The sequence below is a fragment of the Rhinoraja longicauda genome, chromosome 6 (genome assembly GCF_053455715.1).
Source record: "Rhinoraja longicauda isolate Sanriku21f chromosome 6, sRhiLon1.1, whole genome shotgun sequence".
Taxonomy (NCBI): domain Eukaryota; kingdom Metazoa; phylum Chordata; class Chondrichthyes; order Rajiformes; family Arhynchobatidae; genus Rhinoraja; species Rhinoraja longicauda.
Genome location: NC_135958.1, coordinates 42,777,840 through 42,798,030, shown reverse-complemented (window position 1 = coordinate 42,798,030; position 20,191 = coordinate 42,777,840). Strand labels below are relative to the sequence as shown.

Genomic DNA, 20,191 nt, shown 5'->3' with positions numbered 1-20,191 from the left:
CAGGCTGGTGACCAGCATGAGGAGGATGTGCCAGGCTGTTGTGGCTGTGTATGGTTCTTCCACACTCTACTGAGGCTCCTGTTTATTAAATGAATAAATTGTTAAATTGCCAATATGTCTTGTTTCTTCAGACTTCAATCATCCAATCCACCAAACAACACCGAACAAGAGTGAATGGCAGAATAAGCTGTTTGGCATTGGCAGAGAAGATTTGGCAGATTTTTCATGGGCGCAACCCACATACTCAGCTCTGCTGCTCATCCCACAAATGCATGTTCCTTACAAATGTGGCACCATTTAAAAGGGAAATAAACAGGCTTTCCAACGGTATAAGATTTATTGCCAAGAAGCATTGTTACAACAAAGAAATAATCTACCAAACACAAATTTCCTTACTTTTTGTGCTATGTTTATGTTTATACAACAATATCTGTTAGTAAGTACACACACTTTGAATCTTGAAATATCTAATCCCGTTCCAGTATTTTATGGCAAGCTAATAACCAAGCTAATTCGAGCCAGTACTGCCAAACTAATATCATACCATGACAGTGAACAGCAAGAATACAATAATATGTTAATATATGAACAGAACCTTTAATATTTTTGTACAAAAAGTAGAGATCCAAATAACTGCATGAGGCATATTTATTGTATTTCTGCAGTCAAAACCAATTCAATGTGATTCAGTACAAGAAAAAGGTTGCTTTAAAAGTAAAATACAAATTTGTACATAAATATTTAGCATATTTGAAAATAGCAATGGCAAAAATTAGACAGATTTCTAATTTTCTAAATTTTGAGCAGAATGGTAAAATTTCAAACGCAAGCAACCATGAACCATGAACAACTGCAATTTGAAGTATTATGCACCAATTTTTAAAAAAAGTTTACAAAAATGGCAATTTCATTTGTAAAAGCAACATTAATATTGTAATGAGCTATATAAGAATGAATATACGAGTGTCCTTAATTAATACCGCCAATAATTAATTCTGACATATATTAAATGACTAGAGCCATGTCAGCCAGCTACTTGCTGCAGCAACCACCATGCACAAATCTATGCTTACCTTATAGCTGCACCATTGCTCGTGTTAGCTTTGTGTAACATCACTGGTATGGTATTGGCACCTAAACAGGAAATTATATTGCACAAAAATCATAAACTTGTTCCTTCACAGCAGAAAGATAGAACAAATGAAAACGATTTTTAGAGATAATTCTCTTCTTGCCCACACTATTATATGTGTCCAAGTCAAAGCCCACCATAGCAGAAATAAGTTTTTCCAAACTCGTGTGAATTTTTAAAAAATATATGATTTTGGGGAAGAACATAAATCGTTGTATAGCAATTTCTTCAAGTTTGAGAATATAAATACATTCTCACATAGAACATAGAACAGTACAGCACAGGAACGGGCTCTTTGGCCCACAATGTTTGCATTGAATATGATGCCTAACTAAAGAGATCCATTTACCTGCACATGATCCATTTCCCTCCACTCCCAGCGCCGATCTAAAAGTCCCTTAAACACCACTGTCACATCTGCCCCCACCAACCCCACTGGCAATGTGTTCCAGGCCCCCACCACTTTCTGTGTAAAAAAAACCCTGCACATCTCCATTAAACTTGCCCCCTCTCACCTAAAAGCTATGCCCTCCAATGTTGGACATTTGCACCCTTGCGAAAAAGGTTTTGACTGTTTTCCTGATTTATGCCTCTCATAATTTTATACACTTCAATCAAGTCTCCCCTCAACCTCTGGCGTTCCCGAGGAAACAATCCAAGTCTAACCATCTAATCTCGGCAGCATTCTGGTAAATCTCCTCTGCACCCTCTCCAATGACCTTAGCAAGGAAGGCAAGCATACCATATGCTTTCTTTACCACCCTAACTACTTGTGCTGTCACATTCAATTACACCAGTCTGAAGAAGGGTCTCGACCCGAAACGTCACCCATTCCTTCTCTCCTGAGATGCTGCCTGACCTGCGTTACTCCAGCATTTTGTGATACCTTCAATTACACCAATTTCCCTCTGCACAACAATGGTGTTAGGAATCTGGCCATTAACTACATATTCTCTTCTTACATTCAACTTCCCTAATTCGCCCATTCTCTTCCAAATAGGAGTAAATCCTATCTCAAAGAATTTTCTCCAATAGTTTCCCTACCACTGGCGTGAGGCTCACCGGCCTATAGTTCCCTGGATTCTCTCTACTTCCTTTCTTACACAAAGGAACAACATTGGCCACTCTCCAGACCTTCGGGATCTTAGCCATGGCCAACGAAGAAACAAAGCTTCTCTCCTTGGGACTTATCCACAATGTTCTTCAAAAGTATCAGCACCACCTCCATTCAGTCTCATACTGCCCTAGCATATTTTACTTTACTTTAGACATGATCATGATCCTGACCTTCATGGATTAAGAAATCAAGACATGCAAGAAAATGGTCATGAATGGTCTTGATTTCTTAGTCCATGAAGGTCAGGATCATGATCAAGGTTATGGTCATTCTCAGCTTTCTAGGTTCAGTTTCATTCTTCCACATCTGACTGCTAACTGCTGATTAGGTCAGTCAAACTCTTTTACCAAGGAGAGAAGATTTCATTTACTTTTCCTTTAGTTTTCCTTCAGTGCCAAGGAGTGGGCAGACCCAGCATGGGAAATGTCTGCATTGTACAGTTCATTCACATGTCCACACGATGTTCCCCTGAATCCTCTTGCCAAAACAACTTGTCTGTAGCCATTTTGGGGCTGTATGGTCACTCTGCACACAGAACATGTCTCTTGTTGTCTTTCACCAACTCATCCAGATATCCCTCAACTTTTGGGATATCACTCCTGGTACCTCCACCATCAATAACTAAAACCCCCTTTAAATAAGGGAAGTGCAAGTTCCATAATTCAACAATGTCGTGTTGTAAATTAAGCTGCCCACAATGATTTATCAAGCACCTAAACCCATCTTGATTGGAATATTTTCCCAGTATTGTTGTATGTACTCTGGTGCAAGCCGGCTGCAAGATCACAGCTGCTGTACTACATGCTGAGCAGTGACCAGTGGGCAATGCTGCAATGAAGCTAATAATGTCCAAAAATCAGCATGGAGTCATTTTTACGTCACAGAAGATACCAACATTTAGGTATCTTGTAAATTATTATTTTCAGAGAGATTATGCAAAAGAGTAGAAGGAAATATTAAGAAATGTTTAGAAAGGTATCACAAAGCTATCCTATAACATAACGAGAATCATAGAGTTAGTCATACAGCCCAGAAACAGGCCCTTTGGCTCAGCTCATTCATGCCAACCAAGATGCCGCTTCTAAGATAGTCCTATTTACCTGCGTTTGTCCCATATCCCTCTAAACCTATCCTATTCATGGACCTGTCCCAATGTCTTTTAAATCTTGTTATTTTACCTGCCTCAACTACTTTGGCAGCTTGTTCCATATAACTACCATTTCTGTGCGAAAAAGTTGCTGCTCAGGTTCCTATTAATTCTTTCCCCACTCAGCTGTAACCTGTGTCCCCCTCAGTTCAGTTCAGTTTAGATTATTGTCACTTGTACCGATGTACAGTGATAAGCTTTTGTTGCAAGTTAACCAACTAGCGAAAAGACAATACATGATTACAATCGAGCCATTCGCAGTGTAGATACATGATCAGGCAAAATGTTTAGTGCAAGGTAAAGCCAGTAAAGACCAATCAAAAATAGTCAGAGGGTCCTCGATGAGGTAGATAGTAGTTCAGCACTGCTCTCTGGTTGCGGTAGGATGGTTCAGTTGCCTGATAACAGCTGGGAAGAAACTGTCCCTGTATCTGGAGGTGTGCGTTTTCACACTTCTGTACCTTTTGCCCGATGGGAGAGGGAAAAAAAGAGAGTGACCAGGGTGCAACTCGTCCTTGATTATGCTGCTGGCCTTGCCGAGGCAGCGTGAGGTATAAATTGTGTCAATGGAAGGGAGGTTGGCTTGTGTGATGGTCTGGGCTGCGTCCATAATTTGCCTCCATTTCTCGAGGTCTTGGATGGAGCCAAACCAAGCTGTGATGCATCCCAATAAAAATGCTTTCTATGGCACATCTGTAGAAGTTGGTGAGGGTTGTTTGGGAACTTCCTAAGCCTTCTAAGGAAGTAGAGGCGATGATGTGCTTTCTTGGTTGTTGCTTCAATATGGGTGGTCCAGGAGAAGTCGTTAGTGATATATATCATATCATATCATATCATATCATATATCTACAGCCGGAAACATACTCCTATGAATTTGAAGGTTTCAACCATCTCTACTTCAGCGCCCTCAATGCAAACTGAAGTCAATCACAATCTCCTTTGAGAGAAAGGTTGTTGTCTCGACACACAGACACGAAGTTCTCAATCTCCTTCCTGTATTGCGTCTCATCATTATTTGATATCCGGCCCACAATGCTGGTGTCGCTTGCAAATTTGTAAATTGAATTAGATTTGTACATGGCTGCACAGTCGTGGATGTATAAGGAGTAAAGAAGGGGGCTGAGAACACATCCTTGCGGAGCAACCGGTGTTGAGGATTATCGCAGAGGATGATTTGTCCCCTATCCTCACTGATTGAGGTCTGTTGGCCAGGAAGTCGAGGATCCAGTTGCAGACATGAGTGCTGACTCCAAGTCCCGCGAGTATGGTGATGAGTTTGGATGGTATAATGGTGTTAAAGGCAGAGCTGTAGTCTATGAATAGAAGTCTAATGTAGGTGTCTCTCTTATCCAGATATTCCAGGGATGAGTGTAGGGTGTTCCAGGGCGATGACATCGTCCGTGGACCTGTTGTGGTGGTAGGTGAACTGCAGTTGGTCAAGGCTACTTGGTAGACTGGATTTAATGCATTCCATAGCTAGCCTCTCAGAACATTTCACGATGGTGGATGTCAAGACCACAGGATGGTAGTCGTTTAGGCATGTGGTCTTGCTTTTCTTCGGCACTGGGGTGGTTGATGGTGGTCTTCTTGAAGTAGGTGGGTACCACAGAACGGAGCAGGGGGACATTAAAGATATCCATGAATACTCCCGCTAGCTGTTCTACGCAGCTACGAAGGACACGGCCTGGAACTCCGTCTGGGCCAGTTGCTGTTCGTGGGTTTACCCTCGGGAAGGCCAATCTAACCTCTGCAGCAGTCACCCTGGGGAGAGTAACACTGTAGTGTGAAGAGCCAGGTGTCACCGCCCTGTTGGCCTTCTCAAAGCGAGCATAGAAAGCATTCAGTTCATCAGGTAGGGTCACGCTATCATCAATGATGTTGCCTGACCTCACTGTGCAGCCAGTTATCTTGTTCAGCCTGTGCTACATTCTCCGTGTGTCCGAGTGATTATACTGCGCCAAGTTTGTCTCGGTATTGTCTCTTGGCATCCTTGATGGCTTTGTGGAGATCACAGCTGCCTTCTCGTACCGCTCGGGATGGTTTGACTTGTATGCAGCAGACCTGGCCTTAACCTGTGACTGTACCTCGCGGTTCATCCATGGTTTCCAGTTGGGGGCAACCCCTGGTACTAGATTTCCCAACTCTGGTAAAATGACACTGAGCATTTGCCCCATCTGTTCCCCTCATGATCTTATACGCCTCTATGAGATCAACCACTCAGCCTCCTGCACCCAAAGCCCAAGACTGCCCCAACCTCTCACTATAGCTCATGGCCTGAGTTCTGGCAACATCCTCAGATATCTTCTCTACAACCTTTCCAGTTCTACTGCATTTTTCTGCCAGCAGGGTGACCAAAACTGAACACAATACACCAACGGCGTCTCCAATGTTTTGTAGAACTGTAATATAATGGCAAATCCTCTTTGCTCAATTCCCTGATTGATGAAGGCCAAAATGCCAAAAGCTTTCTTCACCTATCTCCCTGTGACACCACTTTCAGGGAAGTTAGTACTTATACTCCTAAGTCCTGTGCTCTTTAACGCTCCCCAGGGCACACTGCTCATTGTAAAGCTCCTGCCCTGGTTTGACTTCCCAAAATGTAACACCTCACACTTATCTGCATTAAACTCCATTAGCCATTCCTCAGACCACTTGCCCAGCTGATCAAGATACCGCTATAATTCTTAATAATTATCTTCACTGTCCACGATACTGTTTATTTTAGAACATAAAACATTGAATAGTAGCACAAGAACTGGTCCTTTGACCCACAATCTCTGTATCGAACATAATGCCAAGGTCCCCTCTTATCTGCCTGCACATAATCCATATCTCTCCACTCCCTGCTTACGCATATGCCTATCCAAAGGTCTTTTAAATGCCTCAATCACCAACCCTGTCAGGACGTTCCAGGTAATCACCATCCTCTGTGTAAAAACAGTGGCCCCATGCATCTCCTTAGAACATTGCCCCTCTCATCTTATAGCTATGCTCTCTAATATTTGATCTTTCCATCCTGGAAAAAAGGATCTGATTGCCAACTATATCTATGCCTTGCATACTTTTATATACTTCTATTAGGTCTCCCCACTACCTTCAGTTCCAAAGAAAATCCAAGTCTATCTAAACTCTCCCTACAGCTAATCCAGGAATCATTCTTTGCAATCTCCTCTGCACCTTTTCCTAAGCCTCCATATCATTCCTGTAAGGGTGCGATCAGAACTGCACGCAATATGCCAGCTCTATAAATAATAATAATAATAATAATAATAATAATAATAATAATAATAATATTCATTTATTGTCATTGCAACGAGTACAACGAAATTAAAAAATAGCCAATCCTGACGGTGCGTACAAACATATATGCAATAAATGCAAAAACAAATAAATACATAAATACAATTATATTAAGTACAAGATTTTTTAACGGTGTTGCCTAGTGCAAAGGTAGTGTTCAGTTCTCGTATGGCACTGGGGTAAAAACTGTTCTTAAGTCTGTTTGTTCGGGATTTGATCGACCTGAAACGTCGACCAGAGGGCAGATGAACAAACAGACGGTGGCCGGGGTGGGATGGATCTTTTATTATTTTGCCTGCTCTACTGAGGCAGCGTAGGCTGAACAGGTGCTCCAGGGAGGGCAGTGAGCAGCCGATGATCTTCTGGGCCGTCGTGATGACCCTCTGAAGGGCCTTCCTGTCCTTTTCTGAGCAGCTGGCATACCATGTGGTTATACAGTATGCCAGCACACTCTCGATGGAGCAGCGATAGAAGGACAACATGAGCTTCTCCTGCAGGTTGGTTTTCCTGAGGATCCTCAGGAAGTGGAGTCTCTGCTGTGCCTTCTTTACTGTGGTGATGGTGTTGGTAGACCAGGTAAGATCCTCTGCGATGTGCGTACCCAGGAACCTGAAAGCGGGTACCCTTTCCACACAGACCCCATTGATGTAGAGTGGGTCGTAATCTACACTGGTTTTTCTAAAGTCAATTATAAGTTCCTTTGTTTTGGAGGAGTTCAGGACCAGATTGTTCACTGAACACCATGCTGCCAGCCTTTGGATTTCATCCCTATAGGCTGTCTCATCTCCTCCTGAGATGAGTCCAACCACAGTCGTGTCATCCGCGAACTTGATGATGGTGTTGGTGGGATGGGTGGGGGCGCAGTCGTGAGTGTAGAGGGAGTAAAGGATGGGGCTCAACACACAGCCCTGTGGTGAGCCGGTGCTCAGTGTAATGGTGGAGGAGAGGTGAGGGCCTATTTTGACGGTCTGGGGGCGGTTGGTCAGGAAGTCCTTAATCCATTGGCAGATGGTTTGGGAAAATCCAAGGTCGGAAAGTTTGGTGACCAGTCTGCTCGGGATGACCGTGTTAAAGGCAGAGCTGAAGTTGAGGAAGAGCATCCTCACATAGCTCCCCTGGTGTTCAAGGTAGGTCAGTGCAGTGTGAAGAGCAGTGTCGATGGCATCCCCTGTAGACCTATTTGCTCTGTAGGCAAACTGGTGTGGGTCGAAGGTGGGTGGGAGGCTGGCTTTGATGTGCTGCAGGACCAGTCTCTCGAAGCACTTTGTGATGACCGGTGTAAGTGCTACCGGACGGTAGTCGTTAAGACCGCTGATGACAGACTTTTTCGGCAGTGGGATGATTGTGGCGGACTTCAGGCAGGGAGGGATGGTGGATTTTAAAAGGGACAGGTTGAAGATTTTTGTGAAGACCTCAGATAATTGGTCTGCACATTCCCTCAGCACTCTGCCCGTCACACCATCGGGGCCTGCAGCTTTCCTGGGATTCACTGCTCTGAGCACGCGCTTAACATCATACTCCTGCACAGTGAAGGTGTTGCTGTCAGGTGCTGGAGAGGGTGTTATGTCTGCCACTGTAGCTTTCACCTCGAAACGAGCAAAGAAACAGTTAAGTTCCTCTGCCAGCGAGGCGTCGCCGTCGGCAGTCGTGCGGTTGCTGGTCTTGTAGTTGGTGATGTGCTGGATGCCTTGCCATACCCGCCGTGGGTCATTGTTGGTAAAGTGGTCCTCAATCTTCCTCTTGTAGGACGCTTTGGCATCCTTGATGCCTCTCTTCAGGTTGGTTCTAGCAGCACTGTATAGAGCTCTATCACTAGACCTGAAGGCGGTGTTACGGTCCTTGAGGAGAGACCTGACATCCTTTGTCATCCAGGGTTTCTGATTGGGATACAACCGGATGCGTTTGTCGACGGTGACATTGTCAACACAGTTTTGGATGTAGCAAAGTACAGTTGATGTGTACTCCTCCAAGTCCTGATCCTCAAAAATATCCCAGTTGGTCCTTTCGAAGCAATCCTGCAGCTGCGAGGAAGCTCCTTCAGGCCATGTCTTAACAGTCTTTATGGTGACTGGAGCTTTCCTCCTGAGTGGGGTGTATGCTGGAGTTAGGAATATGGACAGGTGATCTGACTGCCATAAAGCTGACTTCCTGACTCTTGTTCTCAATGTCACTTAGATTGATTAAAAATTATGTTGTGAAAAATTTCTAATCCAAGTCAGGAAATCAGAAGACTAAAAAGTTGCCATTTGACTAATTCCATCCATGCCAGCTCCTTTTAGCGCAATCTTGTCACAGCCATTACCATTCTCTTCCATCTTGCCCTGAATATCATTCTTTCTCAAGTGTCTATCCAATTCTATTTTGAAATCAATGATGTATTCTGTCCCCACGACCCCAAAAGGGAGTGAATTTCAGATCCTCACACATCTCCGAGTGGAAAAGCAAGGTTAGAAAGATGAAATCAGACCTTTGAAGAACAAAGAAAGCAAGAAAGAATTCAGGCAGGGAATTAGGAGGGCCGAGAAAGGCCATAAAATGTTCCTAGCATACAGCGCTTTAAATTGAATCTCAAGGCATTTTATACATTCATTAAAAACAAGAAGGCAACTAGGGAAAGGGTAGGACTACTCAAGGATAAAGGAGGGAAAATGTGCTTGGAGTCAGAGGAAGTTGGAAGGTACTATTCTTGCTATTGAGGGAGTGCAGCGTAGGTTCACCAGGTTAATTCTCGGGATGGCGGGACTGACATCAGATGAATGGGTTGACTGGACCTCTATTCACTGGAATTTAGGATGAAAGAGGATCTTATAGAAACATACAATTCTTAAGGGATTGGACAGGGTAGATGCAGGAAAAATGTTCCGGATGTTGGGGGAGTCCAGAACCTGGGGTCACAGTTTAAGAATAAAAGGTAGGCCGTTTTGGACTGAGGTGAGGAAAAACTTTTTCACCCAGAGAGTTGTGAATCTGTGGAATTCTCTGCCTCTCAGAGGCTAATTCACTGGATGTTTTCACGAGAGAGTTAGATATAGGTCGGGCTAACGGAATCAAGGGATATGGGGAGAAAGCAGGAACGGGGTACTGATTTTGTATGATCAGCCATGATCATATTGAATGGCGGTGCTGGCTCGAAGGCCGAATCGTCTACTCCTGCACCTATTTTCTATGTTTCTAAGTACTAAATGAGAATTTTGTATCGGTTTTTAACAATGTAAATAGCGAGATCTGTGCTAGAACATTTTGAGATAAAGAGGTACTTTAGTGTTTCTGGAAGGACATTAAGGTTAATACGTTAGGGCCTGATGGGATCTATACCATGTTTTGAGAGAAAAAAGAGAGGAGTTTGCTGGAGTCTTGGTGAAGATGTTTGTCATCTCTTTAGGGGAAGCCCAGGAAGACTGGAGTGTAGCCAATGTTGATCAAGAGAGAAATGGAGATAATCGAGAAAATTATAGGCGTGAGGTTTATATCAGTGGTTGTGAAGCTATTGCAGATAATTCTTAAGGGAAATTTATTTGCACCTGGAGGACAATTAACTAATTGGGACTTCAAGCGTGGCTTTGTCCAGGGAATATCATGACCTACAAACTTGATTGGGTTATTTGATGAGAAGTCAAAGGTGTAGATCAACCACATTTATCTCAGTCAATATGACCGTCACCACATATCTTATGCATGATACACATTCCATCAGGTACTCCAGTCCGGGATTTGAATAGGACTGCAGTCACTGATAACAGCCTGCTCGTCCCTTTAGTTTGGTAGGCTGTCTGTAAGCTGATACCAGGAGTGCAACATTATGTATTGTTCACTCTGCATGGGTTTCAATAAATGCTTTGTGGTTCACCTAATAATGGATTAATTACAAAACATGGTGTCAGAAGTGGGATACCCATGCAGAGTGAACAATGCATAATGAGAAAACAAAAGGAGATTGATGAGAGTAGGCCATATTGTCTACATGGACTTTAGAGTCATAGTCATAGAGTCCTACAGCACAGAAAGAGGCCCTTCGGCCCATCGTGTCCGCGCCGCCCGTTACCAAACACAGTCTAATTTTAATCCCATTTTCCCGCATTTGGACCGTAGCCCTGAATGTTGTAGCATTTCAAGTGCCCATCCAAATGCCTCTTAAACGTTGTGAGTGTTCCCGCCTCCACCACCACCCCAGGCAGTGAGTTCCAGACTCCAACCACCCTCTGGGTGAAAAAGTTCTTTCTCACATCCCCCCGAAACCTCCCTCCCCTTACCCTGTATCTATGTCCCCTCGTTGTTGAACCTTCCACCAGTGGAAGAAGTTCCCCGCCATCTACCTTATCTATGCCCCTCATGATCTTGTACACCTCGATCATGTCCCCTCTCAGCCTTCTCTGCTCCAGGGAAAACAACCCCAGTATGCTCAGTCTCTCCTCATAGCCGAGGCCCTTCATCCCTGGCAGCATCCTGGTGAATCTCCTCTACACACTCTCCAAAGCTATCACATCCTTTCTATAATGTGGTGACCAGAACTGTACACAATACTCCAGCTGTGGCCTCACCAGTGTTCTGTACAATTCCATCATTACCCCCCTACTTTTATATTCGATGCCCCGGCTAATGAAGGCCAGTACCCCATATGCCTTTTTGACCACCCTGTCCACCTGTCCTGCTGCCTTCAAGGACTTGTGTACCTGCACTCCAAGGTCCCTCTGTACCCCTGTCTTCCCTAGGGTCCTTCCATTCATGGTGTACACCCTCTCCAAGTTATTCCTGCCAAAGTGCATCACCTCGCACTTTTCAGGATTAAATTCCATCTGCCACTGCTCCGCCTATCTGACCATCTCATCTATATCTTCCTGCAGCTTGCAGATCCCTTCCTCGCTATTCACCACCCCCCCCCAACTTTGTGTCATCTGCAAACTTGCTGATCATGCCCTGTACGTTGACATCCAGATCATTAATGTAGATTACAAACAGTAAGGGACCCAACACCGATCCCTGCGGCACCCCACTGGACACCGGCCTCCAGTCACAGAAGCAACCTTCTACCATCACCCTCTGCCTTCTATCACTAAGCCAGTTTTTTTATCCATTTTGCCAAGGTGCCCTGGATCCCATGGGCTCTTACCTTCTTGACTAGTCTCCTGTGTGGGACCTTGTCAAAAGCCTTACTGAAATCCATATATACCACATCCACTGCACTACCCCCATCTACGTCCTTGGTCACCCCTTCAAAAAATTCAATCAAGTTAGTCAGACACGACCTTCCATTAACAAAGCCATGTTGACTATCCTTAATTAACCCTCGATCCTCCAAGTGAAGACTGATTCTGTCCCTCAGAATCTTTTCTAGCAGCTTCCCCACCACCGATGTCAGACTCACCGGCCTGTAGTTCCCAGGTTTATCCCTACTGCCCTTTTTAAATAATGGCACCACATTAGCTATCCTCCAGTCCTCCGGTACATCCCCTGTTGCAAGAGAGGCTCTGAAAATTTGTGCCGGAGCCCCCGCAATCTCCTCCCTTGCCTCTCTCAGCATCCTGGGATACATCTCGTCAGGGCCCGGAGACTTATCCACTTTTAAGCCTGCCAGAGCCTCCAGCACTGCCTCCCTGTCAATAGCAATATGCTCAAGAACATCACAACCCTCCTGCTCCATTTCTAAGTCCGCATCGCCCTCCTCCCTCGTAAAAACAGATGCAAAAAATTCATTTAAAACATCTCCTACATCCTCTGGCTCCACACACAGCTTTCCACTATGGTCCCTGATGGGCCCCACTCTTTCCCTCGTTATCCTCTTACCCTTGATATACTTATAGAACACTTTGGGATTTTCTTTTATTTTGCCCGCTAGTGCTATCTCATGGCCCTTTTTGCTCTCCTAATTTCTTTTTTAAGAACCGCCCTACACCTTCTGTATTCCTCTAATGATGTCTGTGCCTTAAGTTCTTTATGCCTTCCAAAAGCCCCCCTTTTTTTTCCGAATCAATCCTACTATATCGTTCGACATCCAAGGTTCCTTGGACTTGTTTGTCCCACCCTTAAACTTTAGGGGAACATGCTTCCTCTGTACTTTTTCAATTATTGCTTTGAATGACTCCCACTGTTCTGATGCGGTCCTCCCCACGAGAAGCTGATCCCAGTCCACCAGGGCCAACTTCTGCCTTATCAGATTAAAATCGTCCTTGCCCCAATTTAGAAATTTTCCTCTTTCCTCTGGTCCCTCTTTATCCTTTTCCATTACCACCTTAAATATCACTGAATTGTGATCACTGTCACCAAAATGCTCTGCCACTGACACTTCAGCCACCTGTCCGGCCTCATTTCCCAAGATTAAGTCCAATACCGCCCCCTCCCTTGTTGGACTTTCAACATATTGGCTCAAAAAGCCCTCCTGGATGACCCTTAGGAACTCTGCACCCTCAGGGCCCTTGACACTTTGGCTATCCCAATCAATATTCGGGAAGTTGAAATCCCCTACTATTACTACCCTGTTGTTTTCACACACCCCCGAGATTTGCCTACAAATATGTTCTTCTATTTCCCTCTGACTGTTTGGGGGTCTGTAGTATACACCCAGTAAGGTGCATGCCCCTTTTCTATTTCTCAATTCCACCCAAATAGCCTCATTTGAGGAACCCGCTAATATGTCATCCCTTCTTACAGCAGAAATAGATTATTTGATTAATACTGCAACACCCCCTCCCCTTTTTCCCTGCTCTCTGTCTCTCCTGAAGATTCTATATCCTGGAATATTGAGCTGCCAGTCCTGCCCTTCCTTCAACCATATTTCCGTAATGGCAACAATGTCGTACTCCCATGTGTTCAGTAACACCTTCAATTCATCCCCCTTGCTTCCAATACTCCTTGCATTAAAATAAATGCCATTCAGACTTGCCCTACCCCATTGTGCTGGGGCATTCTTGTTCTGCCTCCCAATCTGACCAGTTTTTTCCTCTATATTTTCCTTCTCCTCACCCCCTATACTAGCTCCATGCTGTATCCCAACCCCCTGCCAAATTAGTTTAAACCCTCCCCAACAGTGCTAGCAAACCTCCCCGCCAGGATATTGGTCCCCCTCTGGTTAAGGTGGAGACCGTCCGGCCTATACAGTTCCCACCTTTCCCAGAAACAGGTCCAATTATCCAGAAAAACGAATCCCTCCCCCCTGCTCCAACTCTTGAGCCACACATTAAACTGCTCTATCCTCCTATTTCTATACTCACTAGCTCGTGGCACAGGGAGTAATCCAGAGATTACAACCTTAGAGGTCCTGCACTTCAATCCTCTACCTAGTCCTTTTTTTAACTCTCTTCCTAGCCCCCTAAATTCTCCTTTCAGGACCTCTTCCCTTATCCTACCTATATTGTTGGTACCTATATGTACCACGACCTCTGGCTCCTCTCCCTCCCCTTTCAGGATATCTTGGACACGCTCAGACACATCCCGGACACCGGCACCAGGGAGGCAAACCACCATCCGGGTCTCCCGACTGCGTCCACAGAATCGCCTATCTGACCCCCTCACTATAGAGTCCCCTATCACTATCGCTCTCTTCTTCCATTCCCTACCCTTCTGAGCAACAGGGCCGGACTCCGTGCCAGAGGCCCGGGCGCCGTCGCTGCCCCCAGGTACTTTAGTAAGGCTTTTGACAAGGTCTCTTATGGTATGCAGATTCAGAATGCTAAGTTACGTGAAATCTATGGTGACTTGGGAATTTGGCTTACCCATAGAAGACAGAGAGTAGTGATGGGAGGGTGTCAATCTGGCAGGAGGTCTGCAGGGATCACTGCTGGGGATTCTGGTGTCTCTCTCACCTCAGTTTTTTCTCATTCTGACCAATACTTATGTAGATGGTAGATGGCAGTACAGTTACAGGTATTGAAAATGTACTCATTGCACTTCTCTACAAGTATCCTAACTGAAGCTAGTTGATTGCAATTAATGATACCTCAAAGGTATTTTATAAACTGGGATTGTTTAGGTAAGTAGATAGTGATGCCTTCTCTGTAGCTTCTCCATTGCTTCACAGTCTCCTGCAACCATAGAATGCAAAGTTCACGAGGTGTTTGTATCACCAAAGAGGTTCCCTGCTTGCTTGAATTTGTCACATATAGAGTGGGATTTTCTGAAGAAACTTTAACCAATAAAGTTGGTGAGGTGTTACATTTTGGGAAGTCTAACATGGGCAGGACCTACACAGCGAATGGTAAGGCTCTGGGGAGTGTTGTAGAACAGAGAGATCCAAGAGTGGAAGTGCTTGCTATGGAGGGCGTGCAGCGTAGGTTCACTAGGTTAATTCCCGGAATGGCGGGACTGTCGTATGTTGAAAGGCTGGAGCGATTGGGCTTGTATACACTGGAATTTAGAAGGATGAGGGGGGATCTTATTGAAACATATAAGATAATTAGGGGATTGGACACATTAGAGGCAGATAACATGTTCCCAATGTTGGGGGAGTCCAGAACAAGGGGCCACAGTTTAAGAATAAGGGGTAGGCCATTTAGAACGGAGATGAGGAAGAACTTTTTCAGTCAGAGGGTGGTGAAGGTGTGGAATTCTCTGCCTCAGAAGGCAGTGGAGGCCAGTTCGTTGGATGCTTTCAAGAGAGAGCTGGATAGAGCTCTTAAGGATAGCGGAGTGAGGGGGTATGTGGAGAAGGCAGGAACGGGGTACTGATTGAGAGTGATCAGCCATGATCGCATTGAATGGCGGTGCTGGCTCGAAGGGCTGAATGGCCTACTCCTGCACCTATTGTCTATTGTCTATTGTCTATTGCATAGTTCCTTGATGGCGGAGTCGCAGGTAGATAGGGTGGTCAAAAAGGCGTTTGGCACATTGGCCTTCATCAGAGTATTGAATATAGTTGGGAGGTCAGATTGCAGTTGTATAAGACATTGGTGAGCCCGCATTTAGAGTATTGTGTTCAGTTCTGGGCAACAAGTTATAGTAAAGCTGTTGCCAAGCTCGAAAGGGTACAGAGAAGATTTATAAGGATGATGCCAGGGCTAGAGGGTCTGAGCTATAGGGAGAGGTTGAGTAGGCTGGGACTCTATTCCTTGGAGCGCAGGAATAGAGTGATCTTATTGAGGTGTGTAAAATCATGAGAGGAATTGATCAGGTAGATGCACAGTCTCTTGCCCAGAGTACATGAATCGAGGACCAGAGGACATAGGTTTAAAGTGAATGGGAAAAGATTTAATAGGAATCTGAGGGGTAACTTTTTCACACAAAAGGGTGGTAAATGTATGGAACAAGCTGCCAGAGGAGGTGGTCGAGGCAGGGACTATCTCAACATTTAAGAAACAATTAGACAGATACATGGATAGGACAGGTTTTGAGGGATATGGACCAAACGCGGGCAGGTGGGACTAGTGTGGCTGGAACATATTGGCCGGTGTGGGCAAATTGGGCCGAAGAGCTTGTTTCTATACTGTATCACTCTATGACTTTAATAACCATCCCAAGAGAGAGCCATCCTTCATCACCACCTGTCTACCTCCTCCTCCTCCCATCTACTTTTTCTGTACCTTTTCCTCTTCATCAAACTTGTTCACTTTTATCTGCTATACTTCAAGTCTTCAAGAGAGTTTAGTTTACGTACTGAAAACGGAAAAATAAAATTCTTACATGTCGCAGCACAACAGGTCTGTAAACAGAGTACTCATACTTAACATAATAAATCATTAGTGCTAAAAAAATGTCCATAGTGCAATCAAGACAGTTCGTAGTTTAGTTGGTGTTGTTGTGTACAAGAGGCTGATGGTTGTTAGGACAAAACTGTTCCTGAACTTGAAGATCACAGTTTTCGGTCTCCTATAGCTTCTTCCCCAAGGAGAGCGTGTAATGAAAGATTGGCAAGAGTGTTGTGGGCCCTTGATGATGTTGGCTGTCTCTTTGAGGCAGGACTTCTTATCAGTCCCTTTGGTGGGGAGGTCAGCACCCATGATGGACTGGAAGTGTCCATCACTTTTGTTATCTCCTTCGTTCCTGGGCATCTGAGTTCCAAGCCGGACCAAGATGCAACCAGTCAATATGCTCTCCACCAGGAGAGAAGGGCCTTGACCCCAAACGTCACCCATTCCTTCTCTTCAGAGATGTTGCCTGTTACTGCAGCACAGTTACTTAGTTACTGTTGCTTAGTTACTCCAGCATTTTGTGCCTATCTTCAGCAATGCTGATAATATTATTTGTCACCTATGGGAAACATCTGGTCTCCTCCTCTTCACAAATAATGAGAATAATGAGATACTTTGGGGTAGGACAGGGTCAGTTTTATGCAACCCAGCAACAAAATTCCATTGTGCACATGGCCAATGGTAATGCATCTATGTGCACAAAGGTCGTTCTTTATACAGTTTGAGCCCATCAAGAAAATGATCAGGCCAGAGGCTGATCGGGTTAGAGGCTGGGAGGTGCTGGGGAGTGAGAAATGGGAGAAATTATGTGAAATGAAGGGTAACAGCCAGGTAGAAAGATGAGATCTTGGGACCCTGAGGACATCTTCAATAAGGGAAAGGAAAGAATATCATTTTTTTAATTGCAAAAATGTTACTTTATTCATAAAATTTTCAAGTACATAATACAGTGCACTCAAGTGCCACCATTCTCAGTACATGCTATCTATATCATTACATTAGTTTGATATCAATTTTCCTTTACATGCATTCTTTGAATAAACAGTTGAGGGCTTGTTTTGAAACATAAATTTCAGCCTGTCAATATGCAATGGAGCTTTTTCCCCCTTGCAGCTATTGCTGCGACTGAACCAAACATCAGTGTGTCCCCAGTATGTCATCCTAAGTTTGTAAAATGCCGGTCCACAACAATTTATAATGGACAGTCTTTGCATAAACAGTTCAGCAAGTTTTGGGCAAATCAGAGAACCCCTTTTAGTGAGTTGATAATACTCCAGCAGCAGAGGCCATATGCCTCTGTGTGCACATAGGAAAAGCTCATAAAGCACAGAGCCCTGTATTATATAGCCATTTAGAATACTCCTCAACAAAGATAACTGCATCTGGAATATGAGAAAAGATAACACTAGGACCAGTACATGGATAGGAGAGACTTAGAGGGATATGGACCAAATGTGGGCAAATAGGACTAGCTAAGATGGGCATATTGGTTGGCATGGTGAGTTGGGCCAAAGGACCTGTTTCCATGCTGTATTTTTCCATTTCTTTCTAGAAAAATAAAACATAGTGAAATTGGACCAGTTGAATTCGGGCACATTTCAACTCATAGCAACTCAACCCTTCCAGTTAAGGCATTGTTCAGTGCAAAAAATAAATTTTCACACGAGACCTCGAAGAGTGGATTCCCTGCCATTTCATGTCACGGTGCTTGGATGGCAATTTTCTAAGCTTACAGGCATCCTATATACAGACGATCAGGAACAATTTTCCAAAATCTGTGCTACTAGAACAACAAATGCCTGACTGCTAAATGTATAAACGGAAAGGTGAAAACATAAACCAAAACTGAATCAATTTACTTACTCAGATGCTGACTGGTCTGATTAACTGTGGTAGTGCTGAAAAATTTCTGTATGTGGTCAATTTTGATCATATGAGGCGGCAAGGATAGCAGGTATCTAACAAAAATACAAGTTCAGCAAAATAAATACAAGAATGGTTTTATTTTGAAATATTCAGTTAAAATTAGTTTCTATTGTTAGCTTCAAAGACTGAGAAGATAGCAGAATCTTTAAAATTGAATATTGGTCCTATTGAGAATGAAGACATAATGAGCATGATCGTATATTGCGAATTTTACTCTCAAAAGCCACACAAACAGTAAGGAAAGTATAAAACATAAAGATATAAATTGTTATTGTAATCTGTAAATGTTAGCAGAAACATAAAAAGGTGTCAGAGCAACTGAATGCCTGCAATCGTAATTTAGCTCCAGAATCTGACAGGAATTTTTAAAATCACATAATTTAAAAGGAAAATTTTACTCTTCAGCATTTAGGTTTTCATAGGTGATGACTAGTAAATCTTTATTAATTATAAATGCAAACTGTTTAATGATATATTGGCCGGCTGAGAACAAGGACGGCCACCGAGAACGAAGACCCGGTGGGCCGCTGCCGACAAGGGGAACCTCGGAAACCCCAAAGACAGGAGAATTGAGAAGGGAACGCTGGCCAAGGTCGACTGGAAAGGGATCCTAGCAGGAATGACGGTGGAACAGCAATGGCAGGAATTTCTGGGCATAATCCGGAAGACGCAGGATCATTTCATTCCAAAGAGGAAGAAAGATTCTAAGGGGAGTAGGAGGCAACCGTGGCTGACAAGGGAAGTTAGGGATGGAATAAAGCTAAAAGAAAAGATGTACAACACAGCAAAGAGTGGCGGGAAGCCAGTGGATTGGGAAACTTTCATAGGACAACAGAAGGTGGCAATACGGGATAAAAAGATGAAGTACGAGGGGAAGCTGGCCAAGAATATAAAGAAGGACAGTAAAAGCTTCTTTAGATATGTTAAGAGAAAAAGAGTAGCAAAGTCAAATGTAGGTCCCTTGAAGGCAGACATGGGTGAAATTATTATGGGTAACAAGGAAATGGCAGAAGAGTTGAACAGGTACTTCGGATCTAAGGAAAACACAAACTAAGGAAGACACAAACAATCTCCCAGATGTACTAGAGGACAGAGGATCTAGGGGGGTAGAGGGACTGAAAGAAATTTGCATTAGGTGAGAAATAGTATTGGGGAGACTAATGGGACTGAAGGTTGATAAATCCCCTCAGCCTGATGATCTGCATCCCAGGGTCCTCAGGGAGGTGGCTCTAGAAATAGTGGACGCATTGGTGTTTATTTTCCAATGTTCAATTCCTGTGGATTGGAAGATAGCTCAACGACACCATGCGGATCATCACTGGCTGCCTATGCCCTACTCCGACGGATCTCCTGCCGGTGCTCGCAGATATCGCACCCGCCAAGCTTCGCAGAGAGTTCTTCACTCACAGGCTGGTGTGCAAGGCCCCAACGGACGGCAAACATCCTTTGCACCACCTCGCCCAGGATTCACAGCAACTGGGACCTCAACGCCTGTCATCTCGTCGCCCTTTCTCCCGTCATGCAGCGACCCTCGGTGGCTCCGGTTTCAACATACTAGGAGCAAGGAGAACCAGCTGGGAACAGACATCGCGATCTCCTCAATTCACTGTCGCACCGCACACCACAGCCCCACCCGGCTCGGACATGCTCCGCAAAGAGTGGGTCGCCCTGAACCGGCTCCGCACAGGGGTCGGCCGGTTCAACGCCAACATGCATCGTTGGGGGTTGCGTCCATCAGCAGCCTGCGTGTGTGGAGCAGACCAGCAAACAGCGCAGCAAGTCATTTTCGACTGCACTGTCCTCCGTCCCCCTGGTGGAGGGGTAGACTTCACGGCCCTCGACAACAGCACATTGCACTGGCTACAGCGCCTGGAGGGCGTTATATAATTTCTGCTGCTTCAAACGTAAGAAGAAGAGGATAGCTAATGTTATCCCACTTTTCAAGAAAGGAG

General features: G+C 44.6%; 1 protein-coding gene across 1 annotated transcript in view; it reads right to left on the bottom strand.

The window, feature by feature from the left end:
- The window catches only part of zcchc14 (zinc finger, CCHC domain containing 14), a 149,356-nt gene that overhangs the window by 46,523 nt on the left and 82,642 nt on the right, over window positions 1–20,191 (bottom strand). Inside the window, exons 6-7 of the mRNA XM_078400866.1 lie at window positions 18,177–18,271; window positions 1,074–1,134 (exon numbers count right to left, since the gene is read on the bottom strand). Of these exons, the coding sequence (XP_078256992.1) occupies window positions 1,074–1,134; window positions 18,177–18,271 (156 nt within the window). The remainder of the gene's footprint in view (window positions 1–1,073; window positions 1,135–18,176; window positions 18,272–20,191) is intronic.